This window comes from Brachypodium distachyon, chromosome 5 (genome assembly GCF_000005505.3).
Source record: "Brachypodium distachyon strain Bd21 chromosome 5, Brachypodium_distachyon_v3.0, whole genome shotgun sequence".
In the NCBI taxonomy this organism is placed as follows: domain Eukaryota; kingdom Viridiplantae; phylum Streptophyta; class Magnoliopsida; order Poales; family Poaceae; genus Brachypodium; species Brachypodium distachyon.
Window position 1 is genome coordinate 18,739,764 of NC_016135.3, and position 18,626 is coordinate 18,758,389.

The 18,626-nt window shown below is 50.3% G+C and overlaps 2 protein-coding genes across 2 annotated transcripts; one reads left to right on the forward strand and one right to left on the reverse strand.

Moving 5' to 3' along the window:
- Positions 1-6,626: 6,626 nt before the first annotated feature.
- Positions 6,627-9,794, reverse strand: LOC100837963 (transcription factor MYB57). Its single transcript, XM_003581362.4, has 2 exons — positions 9,334-9,794; positions 6,627-7,708 (listed from the first exon to the last, which is right to left on the reverse strand). Exons 1-2 carry the CDS (start codon positions 9,479-9,481, stop codon positions 7,020-7,022), a joined length of 837 nt encoding a protein of 278 aa, XP_003581410.1. The 5' UTR covers positions 9,482-9,794; the 3' UTR covers positions 6,627-7,019.
- Positions 9,795-10,947: 1,153 nt separating this feature from the next.
- LOC100832401 (protein GPR107) lies at positions 10,948-17,950 on the forward strand. The gene is made up of 3 exons (XM_003580057.3): positions 10,948-11,075; positions 16,213-17,119; positions 17,232-17,950. Exons 1-3 carry the CDS (start codon positions 10,948-10,950, stop codon positions 17,730-17,732), a joined length of 1,536 nt encoding a protein of 511 aa, XP_003580105.2. The 3' UTR covers positions 17,733-17,950.
- Positions 17,951-18,626: the final 676 nt, after the last annotated feature.

Sequence of the window (18,626 nt, forward strand, 5' to 3'; positions counted from 1 at the left end):
GAGCAGCCTTGAAGTAATCAATATTATCCAGTTTAGTTTCCTGTAAGCAAACGATATCTGGGCGTGTAGAGCAGATTGCATTCATAATCAGGAGATTTTTATCCGAGTTGCCAAGTCCTCTAACATTCCAGTTTAAAATTTTCATAGAACCAACCAAGACTCAAGACAAGAAAGGAAAATGCAAGAGACAGTAGACAGAATGCTCATGAACAAAATAAATGCATTGCTGGAACCAAACAAAACACGATTACAAATGCATAGGGGAAGACCAACAGGCCAACGAAGTACTAAGAGGAGTACAACAGGTGAAACAAGAGGTAAACCAAGTGTGAAGCACCCAGGCAAACTACAACACAGAAAACCACATACAATAGAAGTAAAAGACAGGGGAGAACCGGGTGTGAAGCACCCAGATCTGCTACTAAAGAAGATGCAAAAGACACACGACGACGGACACATATAAATGGGCTCCAACTGAACTAGTGAACTGCCATCACACATTGATGTCGAGAGAGCGCTCAGAAGAGGCCGAGGATGCCATGGCCTCCGCCTCGGAGATGATGCTGTCAGCGTCTAGGTCGCAAATCTCTGCCAAGGCCAGAATCTTGCTCTTCTCTGTCGGAGCTGGCATCGACGCAAGCGGGAGGTTGAGGATGGAAGCAATCTCCTTGGAGTTCTTCATTTTCTTGGACTTGGTTGAGCTCTGGGAGGAACGTCCAGAGGAGCGTCGAGAGGTGGACGAAGCCGAGGAGGAGGAACTCTCCAAGGCAATGGCCGTGCGCTTGGAAGCGCGGTCAATGGAGCTGAGCCGAACTCCATCATAGAGGCGTTGAATACGCTTGCTATGCCTTGGTGAAGCTGGGCGTGCTGCAGGAGCGACCGGCAACAGCGGAGTATGGGTGGTGGCGGCGGAGGTGGCGGTTATCGGTGGTGCAGGTGGTGACAGCGGGCGCTAGCGGCGTAGGTGGAGTGGATGCGGTGGCAGCGAGCACCGGTGGCGTAGGCGGAGTGGCGGCGGTGACAGCGAGCGGTGGTGCCGGGGCAGGGGGAGCAGCCAGCGCGACAGGAGGCTGCGAAGCACGGGCAGAAGCAGCAGTCTCCGCAGGTGAGTCATCGGAGTCGTCCAAAACAATGACGAAGGCAGGAGCAACAGGCGAAGTTGGAGGGAAGAGCTGTAGGAGAGGTGGGACGGTGTTGAGCGAGGTGGGATCAGGCTCTTGGTGAATGCTAGTACAGTCGCAAGAGAGCTTGGCAATGGCAGGCGGCAGCGAGTAGCAAGGAGCGTGGAGCAGCGAATTGCAGATCACAGGTGACACCCAACTGGGCTGAAAGCGGAAGGTGTTGGGAATATGCCCTAGTGGCAATCATGTATGATGTAATTCCCAATGTATTCATAAATATTATTAAGTTGTCCTTGTTTGAATATCTGATATGTATCATTGAATATGTGATTTGATTGTGGAACTATGTATTCATGTTGTTCATACTAAATTGTCCTTAGTCATTGGGGTTGTGCTGGACACATAACCTAGACTAATGTGAAAGTTGGTTGATGACTCGGTTCCACTTGTCATGGGCATGGTGATGTCATTCCAGCTTACACGGACTCGACTAAAGAGTTTAGCGAGTCGGACTGACCCATATTGAGATGCAACGAGTAGGTCGTCATTTGCATGTCTCAATCAATGTAATTCTAAGACCTGAGGTTATCGCACAATCCGAGTTGTGGATCACCAACTTAGGTTCTGTCAAACGTTGTTCCGTAACAGGGCAGTTATAAAGGCAGAGTTCGGGTTGACTGAGAATCAAGCTGTGTGATGTGGATAACCAAGATGGGATTTTGCCCCTCCGACTGGAGAGATATTCTCTGGGCCCTCTCGAGTGATATGATTCGGGAAGCATGGCCATGCGCGACCTTGTTAACTGTTAACCGGGTCGATCGACTAAGAGTTAGTCGGATGAATCGTATATCACAGATTGAGAAGAGAGTTGAACTATTAAAGGGATGACGATTAATCGCCTATAGTTTGACAAGGTATATCGTGAGGCAAAAGGAACTAAGACGTATGTCACATTGGAAGGTACGTCGTCATGACTCGATGGTACTTGGGAGTCGGCACGTTCTGCTAGGAGCCGCTACCGATTGATCGATTGAGAGTCGGACTCCAATCGTGTCCAAGTCGCCATGAGCCTGCGGGGTCACACACTTAAGAACGGGAGCAAGTATTTGGTCGGGTTGGACCCGAATTGGAATTGGGCTGACAATGCGAGTTGGACTCGCAGAGTGGATGGGCCACAAGTGTTGGAGCCCACTTCCACTCGGTATATAAGCAGGGGCGTGGGATGCCTAAGGGGCACGGTTTTTCCACTCTCATGCGTTGAGAACCCTAGCCCCATTCAGTCCAACCGTCGCACCGGACCTAGCAGTCCGCCGCCGGAGCTCCTCCTCGCACGTGTGGATACCGGCAGAGGTGCTGTACGTTCAGCACTTCGACGATCACGGGATTGGATCGGCTGGATCGGATCGAGGGACTGCACTGCATCAAGGCGCCGCATCGATAATCCGCAACTGCGCGTCTAGTGGTAATCCTCGTGGCCTTCTACCTCGGCTAGATCTTGGAAGTTCGCGTAGGAAACTTTTTTGTTTATCTCTACGCGTCCCTTCAGAAGGTGGATGGGCTGGCCGTAATGGGAGCGGGAACCGGAGGTAGGGTGCAAATGGGAGCGGTGGTGAGGGCTAAGTGTGCCTGGAGCTGGGCAAAAGCTGGGTGAATAGCAGAACTGGCGTCAGAGGTCGGGTCAAGGGATAGAGTGGGGCCAACTCGGCCAAAAAGGCGCAAGGGAACATTTGACTTGGGAGGGTATCTGCAGTCAACGGAGGGGAGCAGGGGCAGTGTACGGCCAACAACCTCATTGTCCTCTGGCCAGAGACTGTAAAGGAGTGAATTGCAGCTGCCTGAGCGAATGCCGGTAGTCAGGTTAAAGCAGGGAAAGTATCGTCATCGAGGCGGGCGGAGCCCACCATGATCTCGCCAACAATGGTTCTGCCAGGGCTGAGCAACACCTCGAAGGAGAATTTGCAAGTGGTGGGGTCAAAGGTGGTGGCAGCATGCGGAGCGGGGCTATCACAGGCAAGAAGTTGTGCCTTGAGGTGCCCATCCGTCTCCGAATTCGGGGTGAACTCGAAAACAGAGAGGAGCGCCGCCTTAGATGGAAGCTTGAACTTGGGCTTGGCTGACATGCGCGGCATGGCCATGAAATCGCTAAAGGAAGTAGCATGCGGGTGTTGATAAGCACGATAGGCTCTACCCAGCAGGGCAGTGCCATTCTGGTTGACCCGCGCAGCACCGCGAGAGCAGGAGTGAGGGCCAGGCCAAGGAGGCGAGTCTCTCCGGGAAAGCGGTGGAGGGGGGATGTCCGGGCGTGGGGGAACCACGGGGTGCCCGAGCATGCGGGCAACATCCCAAACCTCGTTGATGTAGACGTCAGCATAAGCGCCAAGCCCATTAATCTTGTGGAAGGACAGGTGGTGAGGCACATGTCGAAGCGCCTCCACTTTGGCCAGCACGAAGATGCCAGCAAAGTCTCCGCCGTGAACGCAGGCATGCTCTGCGTTGATCATCCCAGCAAAGCCCGAAATATTGGAGGCGACGCCGCGCCTATTCCAGAGCTCCAGAGGCATCTTCTCGAGCGAGAGAGAGACCACATGTCGGTAGGCGAAGGAGAAGGAGTTGGAGTCGGCGTGATGAGGCGGATATCAATCCTGTGGCTCCCCACCATCAGAGGGCTAGCACGGAGAGCACGGGCCTGCTCGTCCTGCCGCTGGAAAACGGCAAAAGCGTTAGTAGTGGAGGAGCCAGCGAAGCGGGCGGCGGTGATTCCAAGAGTCTGGTAGAACACCCGCTTGAGCCAGGGGAGAAAGTTGCGAAGGTTGGGGCTGATGTTGATGAGGCAGACGAGGGAGTTCTGGTCATGGATAAACGGGTAGTGGACGTCAAGAGTGGTGGGGCAGCCATGGATGACGGGCTCCATGTCAGCTGAAGGCGGCGGGAGGGGGACGCAGGCGGCGGAGCTTGGGTTTGGGGTGGGGGGAGTGGACGAGCTGGCCTTGGGGATATATACCTGAGCACGAGGCTTGAGCTTAGGGCAGGAGTGGCGGGGGTGGCCAACGGAACGGCAAGCCCAGCAAACAAGTGGGTCACGACACTGAGCACGCCGGTGAGAGTAGGAGAGGCACCTAAAGCAGCGTAGGTGCAAGTTTTTTGGCTTTGAGGTATAGAGAAAAGATTTGGCAGAGGGGGAAGCGGAAGGGACAGCTCGGGAGGTTGGGGAGGCTTTAGCAGAGAGCGGAGCGTCCTGATAGGAGCAGGGCCGAAAGGGGGGGATTTGGGCAGTGTGCTGACGCCTAGGGAGGGAACAGTGGCATGCAGGCCGCCAGGTGAGCCACGCGTGCCATAAATGCTCGTAGGCGGGAAAGGACGTGAGACGGGGGGAAGCGGAGAAGCTGGAAGGCGACTTGAGGGACGAGCCGAGGCAGCAGAAAGACGGCCTGCGAGAGGGGAGCTCTGGGCGGCAGATCGCAAGGAGGGACAAGCAGGAGATACGCTTGAAGGGGGCCGAGCAAGACCAGGCTCGGAGGGAGAAAAAGGCCTGGCCAGAGCATCGGAAGACCTGGGAAGAGAGGCGAGGGGTTGAGTCGAAGGAACTGGCAAGCTGATGCGGCCCAAGTTGGCAAAGGCAAAAGCGACCCGCAGAAGCCCAGACGGGCAGAGACCACGCATCACAATTTCAGAAGCCACCTCAGGGCGGGCAACTTGAAATTCAAAAACCTGATTGAGCCGTTGCTGGACCCTGAAGCCCGCTGGGTAGCCCCCGAACCAACTGGCCAGGAGAAGACCGACAAACTCTGGCGAGAGGACAACGCCGTCGTTGAGCACGGAGGCCAAGAGCCAGACTGGGCGACCGGAGGAGGGAATAACCGGGGAGACGGTGCCGCAGAAGTAGCGGGACAGCATAGCATTCTCAAACCGCACTCCAAGAGGAGGTGAACGACTAACGTGCGACGGCAGCTTACGACGAAACCCTAGCATGATCAAGGATGGGGACAACAAACATGCATCAAAAAAAGGACAAAGGAAGAGGAGGAGAGGACTTAGCTTGAAACCTTGAACAAGAGGCCGTGCAGACCAGGACACGACGTTGCGGCGAGAACGGCATGGTTTTGTAGCAGATAACGCCAAGCAACGACCACGGAAACCTGCAGCAGCTGCAAGACTAACCCGCAGGGAGCTCCATCATGTCAACACCGAGGGTGGGACACCTAAGAGCGAAGCGGGCGGAGGCTGAGCCTGGCAATTGTCAAGGCGTGGCAAGCGAGCGAGCGCTGGTGGTGGAGTAGGTGAGGTGGCGGCGGAGTTGGCTAGCGGTCCACGGTTTCCCCGTCTATTTTAGATAAGTTCCACCGTGCGTCTACGGCGGAGGTGGCTAGCGGTGGTGGCGGTGGCGGAGGTGGCTCCCCTCTGGTGAAGGTGCACCGCGGTTCAGCACGTCGCACGCAATTTTCCTCCGAATTCGATTACACATAGGCAAAATTTGATGCTGCTATCTTTTTTCATACGGATGGACGTACGGTGTTGTGGCCTGTGACCAACATGGTATGTTCCTAACTGCTCACCGTCGCTTCCTTGAGAATGTTTCTGATGCAAAACTTGGTAAAGCAATGGCTACCCGATATGCCATCAGAGGATAATTTTAGCTCCGCTCTTTACTTGTGACCGATCGAACTGAATGCCTGTAAAGCCGATCGGTCAATGTCTAGCGTTTGATCCACAACATCAAGGCGTTAGCTTTCACGTTCGTTTCAGTTTTATTTGTTCACGTTAATTGATTCTAGTAAGGCTACTCATGATATCTTAGGTTTCGAAAAAAAGTAAGGCTACTCATGATATCTCAGTACGTCTGCGGAGCATGTTGTCAGAAGGTGCTTGGTCCGTTGAAGCTCCAAAATTCATCCGAGCGATATTTTGGAATAAACTTGTTGTGAACAAACAATGGAGTGCTGTCCATCAGGGTTTGACCTCAAAGGCTGCCTCACCTTACAAAAATTAATACCGGATTGCACTTGCGCATTTCTTACAGTTTAAATTCAAAAACATATAGTGTTGTCCATTACACTCAAAAAACATATATACAGTGAAGTACTATATTAATAATAGCATAGTACAACTAGAATTGATCACACACTTTATGGTGGCCTTTTAATTGTGAAAATTAGTGTGAGAAAATATTGTATACTTCAGTTAAAAAAAATGTTGCACTTTTTTTTTACAAAACAACACAGCGTGCCATTCATTGCCAACGAGGTCGAGCAGGACTCGACCAAGGAGAAAATGTACAAATACAAAAGAGGGGGAGGGAGAAAAAAGGGGAGAAAACACAAAAAGACAGAAAATGTCCCACATCAATCCCTCCATATTTAACTATAAATCACATGAACCTGTATGATTTAGGTTTCTCTAGTTTTCTTCACTAATCACATGCATGATACGTCATGCTTTCTAGGACGTCAGATGTTTGTAGACAAACCATCTGATCAAGATCTAAGGCAGGCAGCTGGAGTATAAAGCTTGCTATGAAATCAGAAGATTGATATTATCACACGAACCATTTTTAATACCCCTCATCTCCTTAACATTTGAGCAAGCAGGAGCTTTGCTAGTGCTATGTGTGCTATAACAGGAAGAACTCATCTTCAGTTTTCCCTAGATAAAAGTGCAACAGTGCTTTTTCAACGTGTCATCAACTCAGGGCTCAGGCTCCTGGAAAGCAGATGTACGCACGGTTGTTGTTGTTGCATCATTTTCCATCATTTCAGCATGCACCAATAAGTACTCGTTCTTCTCCTCCCTCTTAATTCGCCATTAAAAGGGAGCATGCAAGTTTCTTGAGACCATTCTTTTGATCTCTCGGCGAAGCAAAGCTAGCAAGCGTTAGCGGCGGCCTGGAATCTGGCCAGCAAACTACCACAGTGTCCATGCCCCACCGCCGACGTCATGGACCACTACATCTTCGAGGTTCCACAGGCTTCCCCACGTGGCCGGCCCGTCATCCTCGCTCGAGCCGTACCCCTCGCTCGTCGACGCGCAGCAGCTGCTCCCGGCCGCTCCGCCCTGCCCGCCGCCGTGCTGCAGCTGGAGCACGCACGACATGGGGCACAGGAAATCCATCACGTCCTGCATGATCAGTTCCTCGCGGTGATCGTGTCCGGCTCCGGCCAACGTCGACGTCGCCACGCCCATGCCGCCGGCGCTCTGCTCGTCCTCGACGACGATGCTGGCCGTGCGCGCACCGGCGAGCTCGGCGGCGTCGGCCTTGTCCTGGCCTGCCAGTAGCAGGCTCTGCTGCTGCTGCTGCTCTTGCTGTTGCTGTTGTTGCTGCATCTCGCGGCGCTGCTTGAGGAACCGCGCCCGGGCGCGCTCGATGTTCTTGGACGGCTTGCCCTTCTTGAAGTGCGTCCGCCAGTAGTTCTTGATCTCGTTGTCCGTCCTGCCGGGGAGGCTGCGCGCGATCGTCGACCACCTATTCCCCCACACCGCGTGGAGCTGCACGATGGTGCTCTCCTCCTGGGGAGTCATCTTGCCCCTCTTTAGGTCCGGTCTCAGGTAGTTAACCCAACGCAGCCTGCAACTCTTCCCACTCCTCTTCAGACCTGTAGCAACAAATTAGAAGACCAATCACCATGTGCACTTGTACAGTGTCGATTTTTTTTTTGATGATAACAAATTACAGTGTCGATCACCAATTCACCATGTGTAATGTGTCCATGTTGCACTTGTATGTATGATGTATGTATGCAACTATATATGAACTGTGCGCATGCGTATATAAACCTGTGACATCGCTATTTGGATGGTTAGTCTAATAACTACTTTTAGGTAGATAAGTGCTAAGTACTTTTCATTCGATAAGCCAACTCACTCAAATACTTTTCGTTTCGTGCATCAACCATCAATCAGTTCACTCGAGGTTTGAGAAAGACTACCTGCAATCCTGGGCCCATGTATGCAGCATTAACACTCTCTTTCACCACCGGCCAGGCATACTAGCTAATTCTGTAAGGTGTTGCACATGGACAGGGGCGGATCCAGGCCGGTGCTACCGGCGCTGTAGCAGCGGCCTAGCTAGGATGTTTAGAAGAAGAAGACATTGACTATCTAACTTATGAGTATCAAAATCTGAAGGTATAGCATCATTAGGCCTATCTTAGCACACTCTTCCTTCGGTTTCTGGCTCCGCCACTGCACATGGACTGTGGGATAGTTTACCCATGTTACAGTGTTGATTAGTTACAATCTCTATTTTCCACTGCGCGCACACAAGAACTGTGACTGTGTGCATCCTTTCATGCAGAGGCCGGATGTTGAACTCGTGAGTTGTATTTGCTTGTTACGACGATGAGAATCAATAAAATGCCCCTCGACGAAAGATTATTATTTTTTAGCTTGGAGGGTCTATAAGCACATGGAGCTCGAATGATCTTCTCTCCAAATTCAAAGCAACCTTAAAGTCTGAGATGGCTGACTAAAATCTATTGAATATATCAGGCGAGTTTTGTGCATTAGAAATTTTGAAACTGTACCAGGAGTCCAGGACCTCCCCTAGCTAGCTAGCTCACTCATGAGTGTCATGACTCTGGAAGTCAGAATCACGCATGATGAGCAATTTGCTGCATCTTCCAAGTATGGTGTAGAGGCTAGGCTAATACTAGTCCTCTACTGACATGTAATTAAGCTTGTTTGGACTTTAGAGTCGAAGAGTTCCATACGAATCTTAGAGGAACTAATCTTACTAATCTCTACGAAATTTCAGTAACAACTGCTAGGGGAAGAGTATGGAACTAGGAGAGATCATGACAAACTGGATCGATTTTCTCAGCAGACACCCATCTGACTGAAAATCGATCTAACAGGACGTCCGGAAGCTGCTTGTTCCTAACAAGACACAACACACAAGACCGTACTACAAGATCACGATCGTGCATGCATGGGCTAGCTTTGTCGACCGCTGCAAGTTGCCGGTACTTGAAGATCCTAAAAGCACACGATTGCGCCCAGTTGACTGCGCTGCCCTGCAATTTGCAGGATCAATCATTCGCATCGACTTGCAAGTTGCAGCCGGGTTGTTGGAAAAAGGAGGCTCGTACTTGAGCTCCTCGTGAAGCGACAAAAATCAAAGGAGAAGAAAAACCATCAAATCAAAACGAAAACAAAATTAAAGAAGATTAATCATCTGCTCATGGCCTGTTCGTGATCCTGCTAATAATTAGTGCAGTACCTGTGAGCTTGGAGACGGAATTCCACCTCCCGTCGCCGTGCTGCCTGACATGCTCCAGGAGCAGCTTGTCCTCCTGGCCGGTCCACGGGCCTTTCCTCCACCCGTCGTCCTGCACTCCCCAGCTGCCCGTGACCTGCCCGTCCGCCATTAATGGCCGGCGCAAAGCAAAGCAGCACGTACTAGCTCTTCAGCTGGCTAGAGCTTTTTGATCGGCTTTCAGCTGCAAAGAGAAATCGATCGATGGACGTTTGTTTGCCTCAGCGCGCGTGCAGGCTGCTGTATGTTTTCACCCTTTGCCTTGGAGCTAGCTAGGCAAGATATTTACGCTGCCGGCAGCTTAGCTAAGCTGGGACAGAACGAATTAAGCTCGACCAGCGGCGCGGCTATCTACGGTTGGGGATCGGAGCGCAACCTTTCTTCCTCTTATGCTGTCTGTCGCCGGACGAATGAGACCATGGAGCGAGTGAGCCGCTGCCGCGTATATATGGGGCAGAGGATAGCGCGAACGGAAATTCTCTGCGTCGCCAAAAGGCCGTGTCATTGTCGGGGGAATTCCAGCTCCACTACCGTCGGGACTACCCAAAATGCCCACGGTACATTTCTTCTTTACATTGTCGTTTTCCCTCTCTTTTGGACACGCTAGGTGGCGTGCGAGTTACCGTGCCTTGCTTACCGAAAGCGCTTGGTGCATCCGCTTAAGTATGTCGGCGCAATGATTTGGAAGAGCTATTGCGTTTTTAAACCTAGGGTCCTTTCTAAAATTGATGGGGTTTTTTTCGTCTTTGTTTTGCAGATGTATGAAGCAAGGCAACAGAAAACATAAGAGCGTGTCCAATAAGGCACAGTTTGTATGTTTTTCGGCCCGGTTTTTCTTATAAGTAGGGTCGATTTTATTATTCCTAATGAATTGCATGAACCACTTTTTCCTAGCAGATCGATAGCATTCTGAAGCTTTTCGGTGACGCTACTAGTTTGCATATCAATCGGTCAAAGGGCACGATCTTTCCCATTATATGCCACGGGGATGACATTCAGCTCTGCTGTTGCTGCTGTCGTTCCCTGCATTCCGAGCTCCTTCCCTTGTACTTATGTGGGCATGTCGTTGTCCACTTCCAGGCTAAAAAGATCTTATTACCAGCCCCTGATCGACACGGTTGCCAAGAAGATGTTTGGTTGGAACGAGTAGTTCCTCACGGCGGAAAGATTGGCCCTCAAGGGCATCCCGCATGACCCAATGTGCCGGTTATGCAGGTCTAGCAACGAAACGAAGCGTCACATATTTTCATCGAGTGCCCTTTCTCTAGGATCTTTCTTGCTTCCCTCTCGGCCGGATTGCCACCTCCCTGCCTTGGGCCACGCTATATCCAAAGTACTTCTACGATTGCCCGGTGATCTAGTTTGGAGCGGACTTGTGGCTCTTCGGCTGAAAAGAACCGTCTCAATTCATTTATTATTCCTTATAAGCATAGTCAATTTTATATTCCTAATTAATGAATTGCATGAACCACTTTTCCCTAGCAGATCGATGGCATTCTGAAGAGCTTTTCGGTGACGCAACTGGTTTGCTTATCAACTGGCCGACGAGCACGATCTTCCCCATTAAGTGCCAGGGGGATGGCATTCAGCTCTGCCGTTGCTGGTGCCGTTGCTGCTGCCGTTCCCTGCATTCCGATCGAGCTCCTTCCCCGATACTTATGTGGGCATGTCGTTGTCCACTTCCAGGGAAATGAGGACCTTCCAAGGTTTAAGACACGGGATTGCTCAACTGACTGAGGCTGTTGTCGATGAGCTGATGGCCTGGAAGCTTAGTGGTTGTAAATTAAGGAGCGATGAGTTTCCCATGATATATCATGCTTGGTTCCAGATTGTGAGGTCGTCCGAATTTTTCACTGGTGCGCCTTACCCTAGCTTAGATTTTTTTTTCTTGTAGTTTATGTTTCCTTTTCCTGTAGCCCTCAGCCACTTGCCTTTGTTTCTCTTCAGTCTTAATCAATGGAAAGTAGGAGAAACACCTCTTGGTGTGGTGGTAGAGTTGTGGTTACATGAATTCAACCATCAGGGTTCAAATACTGGTGCTCACAATTATGCTGCAGGGGTTTCCCTTAGTCTTTTCATAATAAAAAAATCAATGGAAAGCAGTGCTGCATTCCTTGGGAAGCCAACATTTTAAGTAAATCAAGTTCTTCTTTCCTCTTCGATAAGATCTACCCACTTCACTTAATGCAAGCATCGCGCGTTTGTTCTTGCGGTGGATTCTTATTGTTCCGATTGCTCCACCTGTTTTTGTCTAATTTATTGTTTGCCCTAACATTTTTTCCGTGCCTTTTGTGTTTATTTCTCATGACATGTTATATATACACTTTTGCCACTCGTTAGGAAAATCAGTGTTCGATGCAAGGACTGAATTACAGTGATAGTGCTTGTTTGGCAAAGCAACATTTAGCTATCTCGGTAGTAAAGCAAGATTTTACCTCAAACCAAAATGGGCTGAAAGTTAATTACTCTACCTTGCAAGACTTAACGTCGTCTGCTTTTCCAGAAGACGCTGCGTGGTGCAACTAGGCTCGTTCCAAGTGGCACGCATGGTTCGATCATCGATCTCCTGATGGCAATTTGTACTTGTAGTGATCATCGATCAAGCACTTTCCGACGCACAAGCCAACTAAACTAATCATATATATCTTATAGTCTGAAGATCATATACACTACGGGCGCAGAAATCATCGCATTATGCATTGCATCACATTAATTCTCCTCACCTGGCCGCTAATTCGGTATGTCGGCATACCTGAGCTGGCACGCGGTTAATTACAGAAGCCTTGTATGTGTGCATGCACCTTATACTTTGCTGCATATTAGTGAGAGCGAGAGAAATGCTACTATAATCATACATCGCCATCGATCCAGGAGAAAAAAAAGAGGCACAAAGCAAATCGACCATATATACGATTCATTAGCCAGGCCAGGCCACAGGCCTCGTGCGTTACACGCGCGTGCACATGATCTGATCGCTCCGTGTCGGGTCCATCGGGCCGGTCAAGGTCTCGTCCGGTCAGTCGACATGGGAAAGGCTTTTGACGCACTCCAGTGATCAATCCCGTGGGTGGCATTGTCGCTGGGTGCTACGTTTCGATCAGCTCGATCTAAAGGCCGGCACACGGATCCAACTGGGGGAGGAGAATTACATGCACCGGCGGTCTCTCTGGCAGGGTAAATCAAGGAGATTGATTATTAACCATTGTGAGGGGACGAAGGAGGCATGAGAAAAGTGACTTGGCTGGCGCGCGGGGGACAAAGCAGCCCACCCCCCAGGTGTCCGCAGGACAGGATTCCGCGTGAAATCGGAGCTCCCATACCACGCCGATGTGTAAAATTTACCGGAGGGCAACATCGGAAACACCAGGCGCACGTCGTAGCCAGCAGGCAGGGGAATCAAAAACCAATATCCAATGCCTCCCTTACCCCTTCGAGAGACCTCTTCTCGTCGTGACATTCACCAAAGAATAATACTCCTACTATACTAATTAAGTTAAACCCCCAAAAGGTAGCACAGTGCTAGTAGATCATTAGATCTCCCCCTTGAAATTAAGTATTGGTACGGTCCCCGGCCCTTCCCTCCACGTACACCCTCTTTCCAGCAGATCCCTAAGCTATAGCCCCCGTGGCGCTATCGCAATGTGCCCTCCCCTGCATGCTTCCACCTCCCCTCCCGACCTCACCTAATCACCAAACGGCCCAGGCCAATAGGCGAGATCTAGAGAGCATCCATCCATCCATCAGAAGAAAACACAAATTAACAGTACATCCCGCATATAGTAGTACTCGTTAATTAACAAAACGCCCTAAAATTAGCTCTAGATGAACGGTAGTAGCCGCTGTCGCTGCCACCAATTAGTGGTGGGTGCGCCTGCGCTAGGTGTTGTGCGACGGCGACGCGCCGGCCAATGGCAACCCGACACCCGCCCCGCCCGCCGCAGCTGCGCCTTTTCCTCTTTAAGACCCCCGATCGGGTTCCCCCCTCGATCGGCATAGATCGGCATAGTGAGCTCCAACGAACGACAGCGTGGGCGCTCGTAGAATAATGTTGGCTGCTATATCGGGCAAGCAGCAGCACGTACGCCACGTACGGGTGAGCAAGCACGCTGGGCTTCTCGATCGGGCTCCGGGGGTTATTTTATGGGCGCATCGCCGTCTTTGCGCGCTGGGTGCGGGTGACTTTGCCGCACCACGCCGTCGACAGGTGTCGCCAGCACCCCCTCACCCCGGCAGGACCACCGCCTTGTTTAATCCCGGCCACCGGAAAAAAGGGAGAAAGGAGGAGGAGGAGAAGAAGAGCCCAGATCGGCCGATGCGCACGTTAATCGTTAACTATGCAGCAACTATGCAATTGTATATATATCCTCTTCTCTAGCTATATATGCCTTGCAGTGCATGTTACGGCCCCGGCCTGGCCGGGACTGCGTATATGGGTTGGGTTGCTTCGTTCAGCGCCCAACACCTGTCTGTTTGCATGTCGTTTGCACGGGGCGTGGAGGCCGCGCCCCATTCGTCGGATCCATTAGTAAATTTCTCGTGTTTCTCCCGGTGATGTGGCTGCCAGGGTTATGTTATGTTATTGTTGTGTGTGCGGTGAAATGAAGCATCCGTCCATCCATCGATGATGATGGCATCATGATGATGGTGTCGTGTGCAGGGGTCTCTTTCTGGACCTGTACTTTGCATGCGGTCTGGAAGGCTCGATCGATCTCTGCTGGTCCCATTGGTTTTGTTTATGGAACCCCCAAAGCCAGTTGTATTTGGAAGTATGTTTATACTCCAAGCAAAGATAGCTCTCTCCTCGGGGTCCCAAAAGTAGAAAGCAAGATACGGCTCCTGCGCAAAGCTTGCTACAATTGCATTTGGCAACGGGGCTGCATCCACCGGCCGGGCATGCAATTCCTGTGAGGCTGTGACTGTGAGTGATTACTAAAAGAAGGCAGGCTAGCTAGCTCATAGAAAGGTCTCTCGGCTCGTGGGATATATGCTTTACAGGTTAAGGCAAAGTTAAAATAGCAGTAGCTAGCTAAGGCATGATTATGTAGTAGATTGGATCACTCTGTCTTGTATGCATACTTTTTCCCTGATTTCGCCAATACTCATTGGTTTTATGATTGTTTACGTACTTAATTTGAACAGCTAGCTTAATTCTTTGATTGGAAAAAATAAATCAAGTTTCTATAGTATAACACCTAGCGGATTGAACGCACGTCATGCCTGTATCCTAAACTGAATCTCTATGCTTTTCATTTGTGTACACGTAACCTGCAACATTGTGATTGGTAGAGAAGACAACACCAAAATCTAGATATATATATATATGTATATGTATATATATATATATGTATATATATATATATGTATATATATATATATATGTATATATATATATGTATATATGTATATGTATATGTATATATATATATAGCTAACTCAAACTTAAATTTGATTGCGACATTATGATTGGCAAACTCTAACTTAATTAGAAGAACGACGTGTACTTTGCCCACGCTCCATTAATCGGCTGGCTCCGCCACTGCCAATATATGTATGTTCGGTAAATTCATGGTTACTGGACTAGATAGAACAAGATGATGCCCCCATGTTGCTGTGAGAACTTTAGTTAATATACATCAGTAAGATTGAGTACGACTTTCTTCGTCAGCTCCAACTTTTCGGAGAACCCAAAATTAACTTTATGTGAAAAAAGGCAATTTTTTAGTCGACCGCTGTATTTTTTTATTCCACTTTATCTTTAATTTGGGTCTTAACATAGACTAGTTCTAGAGTCGGGATGTTTGATTTTCATGATGACTCTAGATGGCACAGAAGAGTAAAAAGGTCCGTGAAATTTACCATGGTAGTACATATCTATATGTAGTGGCTTGTCGACAACTCCACATCTGGATTTCTTCTGATGCCTGTGGCTGTGGGTTCAGACCTTGGGACGACGGTGGGAGGGGGGAGAGAACAAAGTTGATTTTTTCTCAAAAAAAAGAGTCTAAATACCGCTGTAGGCGACAGTACTTGTTGATTCCCGATTCTAACGCAAGGGTACATGGCTGAAGCCTTTACCTGGTGTACTATAAAAATTTCTCCTCTCGCAAAAAGAATGTACGGAGTAATATAATTTTTTTCTCTTATGTCCACTTGATATGACATGCTGTCTCTAAATGCCTAAATAGATAGCCATGTAATTTACAACAACTGCATGGTCCCGACAGTCCAACGACTAATTAACTTTTTTTTGCAGGGAACGACTGATTAACGTTGAGCACCAAGCTTCGCGATTCTGGCTAGACTAGGTAACATGAAAAATACGAAGCAAATTGATGGAATCAGTTCCAAATTTGTACGCAGCTGGCTGATCCGTCCACGAGTCCCTCCATCCTCTTGGCGTAAAGAGGGGCCGGAATCTTGTCGTCGAGAGAGATCGATCTTAAAGACTTAAACTGTTGCCGCACGCACATCACTGCACACGAAGCCACGGGGATGTGCCCACAAAGTACAAGGGAATTGCCGCACCTGCATCGTGGAAAATTAGAAAGCACTGCCACAGGTGGTCGTCCTGTGGAGAAAGTCATGAATAGAATGCGTCCCTCCACCTCCAGGGCCCAAACCAGCGAAACGCATATCCAACGACCGTTAAAACCAAAAGGCCAGCACGGTCCATCGAAAAGAAAGCCCACAGAATCCACCGGCCATCCGAAATCCCGTGATCTCTTCATGTCTGACATCTCTGGGCTTCGCCCCGGGAGTTTGACTCGTGCGGTCTCCCGGAAAACACGCCACGGGAACCGACGGGCCCTTCCCTCTCTAGCCCCGTTGGCACACGCCGTACAGTTCTATCTACGCGCGCCCGGCCGGGCACCCATTTCCTCGCCCGCGATCGATCCCCGCCATGGCCGCGCCGGTCTTCCTCGTCGTGGTCGCCCTCCACCTCCTCATCTTCTTCCACGATGTAGCCCGGGGCGAGATCAAGACGACGCCGATCGTGTCCGACTCGCGCGCCGTGGTGCTGTTCGAGGAGTTCGGGTTCAAGCCGGGCGGCGTGGCCGAGGTGTCCGTGTCCGGCGTGTCCTGGAGCGTGCCCGAGGGGTCGTCGTCCCAGCTCCGCGCCGTGGACCCGAGGCTCATGGGCTTCATCCTCATCTCCAACACGCTCTTCTTCAAGATCACCAACGAGTCCGACTACGCGGAGGAGACCGGCGGCGCCTTCTGCCCGCTCACCAGCGAGTACGTGCTCCCGCTGTTCCGGCTCAATGACATCGCGCCGGACGGCAAGGGGAAGGGGTCCGTGACCATCGCCGCCGCCGATCAGTACACGGTGCTCTTCAGCAGCTGCCAGGACGGCGTCGAGGTCACCATGGACGTGCGCACGGAGATGTACAACATCCGACGGCCCGGGAGCGGTGGCAGGGAGTATCTGCCTGTTGGGCTGCTGCCGCTGCCCGGGATCTTTGCCGCGGCGTCGGCGGTGTACTTCGCGTTCATGGCGGCTTGGGTGTTCGTGTGCGTCAAGCAGCGGGCCACGGTGGAGCGGATCCACGTGGTGATGGGCGCGCTGCTGCTGTTTAAGGGTCTGAAATTGGCGTGCGCCGCCGAGGACGCGTGGTACGTGGAGCGCACGGGCACCCCGCACGGCTGGGACGTTGCCTTCTACGTCTTCGGCTTCTTCAAGGGCATCCTGCTCTTCACCGTCATCGTGCTCATCGGCACCGGCTGGTCCTTCGTAAAGCCATACCTCCAGGTCCGTTCCCTAGCTAGCTGACACGTGATCGAGACGTGACAGCCTGACCTTGTTTGTGTAAACAAAAGGCCTCGATCCCGATATGAATTATATGATCGAGAATTGTATGCAGGAGCGGGAGAAGAACGTGCTGATGATCATCATACCGCTGCAAGTGATCGAGAACATCGCGTCGGCGGTGATCGGGGAGACGGGGCCGGCGGGGAGGGACTGGCTGGCGTGGAACCAGATCTTCCTGCTGGTGGACGTCATCTGCTGCTGCGCGGTCTTCTTCCCCATCATCTGGTCCATCCGCAACCTGCGGGAGGCGTCCAAGACGGACGGCAAGGCGGCGCGGAACCTCAAGAAGCTCACACTCTTCAAGCAGTTCTACCTCGTCGTCGTCGGCTACCTCTACTTCACCCGGATCGCCGTCTCCGCCTTCGCCGCCGTGCTCAGCTACAAGTACCAGTGGGTGGTCAACGTCTCCGTCGAGGCGGCCAGCCTCGCCTTCTACGTCTTCGTCTTCTACAACTTCCAGCCCGTGGAGAGGAACCCGTACCTCTACGTGGCTGAAGAGGAAGAGGAGGCTGCCGGTGGGCAGCTTGAGCTGGAGGGCACGTTTGAGATCTGAGACATACATATGATACTGTATATATATGGATATGGAACAAATCTATATGCATACCCGTCTCTCTAAGTTTTGTACTTAATCACGCTACTACATTACTTAACTGGATAGTAGCACTACTTTTCGTTGCACGGAGCTAGCTAATATGTACAAATTTCTCATGCAAAGCTCATGCACATTCGTCGCTTCGATCCCTGACAAAAATCAAGGATTCTGACTTACCCATTGTCTATACTAGCAGCTAGCTCGAGTAGTTTAGTGCTTCACAGGTGGAAAATGAAAATATAAATGAACAGACTTTTCTGGAATACAAATTAGTCAAATTAATGAATTCAACGCTCCGGTAAAGAAAGGCCTCTGGCAAACAAGGCTTTGCCGAAAGCAAAATAAAAAGGCCTCCAGCAAAGAAGGTGACCACGTGGACTTGCCACTGAGATAACGGCGAGAAAACGGCACCAGCATTTGCCGGCGGCCGGGCCTACGGCAAAGAATTTTTTTCCGTATTTTTTCTTTTCTATCCCATTTCACTCTTGTTTTAAATTATGATGTAAACCACCTCTTTTTGAGTTGAAATTTTTACTATAGTTTCATTTGGCATTGTTGATGAGTAATGTGAATTAAAATCATAACTTTTTAAGTAAAATAATTATTTATCATTTTCGAGACCGTTTAATAGGGGAAAATGAAATAATACTCAAACTTTGTCAAAAATAAACGATTTTTGGCATGGTGACATTTTTTTATACATAACCTTGGAAAAAAAATTACAAGTCCATACAAAAAAGTAAAATGATACATGCTTTACAAATGACAACATCATCGTACAAGTTTCCGAACTTAGCGTTCAAACGTCCAATTTTGAGTCTCGACCAAGTTTTGTAATGATATTTGGGATTT

Bases quoted from the DNA above. Each gene is read 5' to 3' on its own strand.
- LOC100837963 (XM_003581362.4), bottom strand. From the start codon at position 9,481: ATGGCGGACGGGCAGGTCACGGGCAGCTGGGGAGTGCAGGACGACGGG. The intron at 7,709-9,333 runs GTACTGCACTAA...TTGTTGCTACAG, and splicing joins TTCCGTCTCCAAGCTCACAG to GTCTGAAGAGGAGTGGGAAG.
- LOC100832401 (XM_003580057.3), top strand. From the start codon at position 10,948: ATGGCATTCAGCTCTGCCGTTGCTGGTGCCGTTGCTGCTGCCGTTCCC. The intron at 11,076-16,212 runs GTTTAAGACACG...CACGCCGTACAG, and splicing joins GGAAATGAGGACCTTCCAAG to TTCTATCTACGCGCGCCCGG. The intron at 17,120-17,231 runs GTCCGTTCCCTA...AATTGTATGCAG, and splicing joins TCGTAAAGCCATACCTCCAG to GAGCGGGAGAAGAACGTGCT.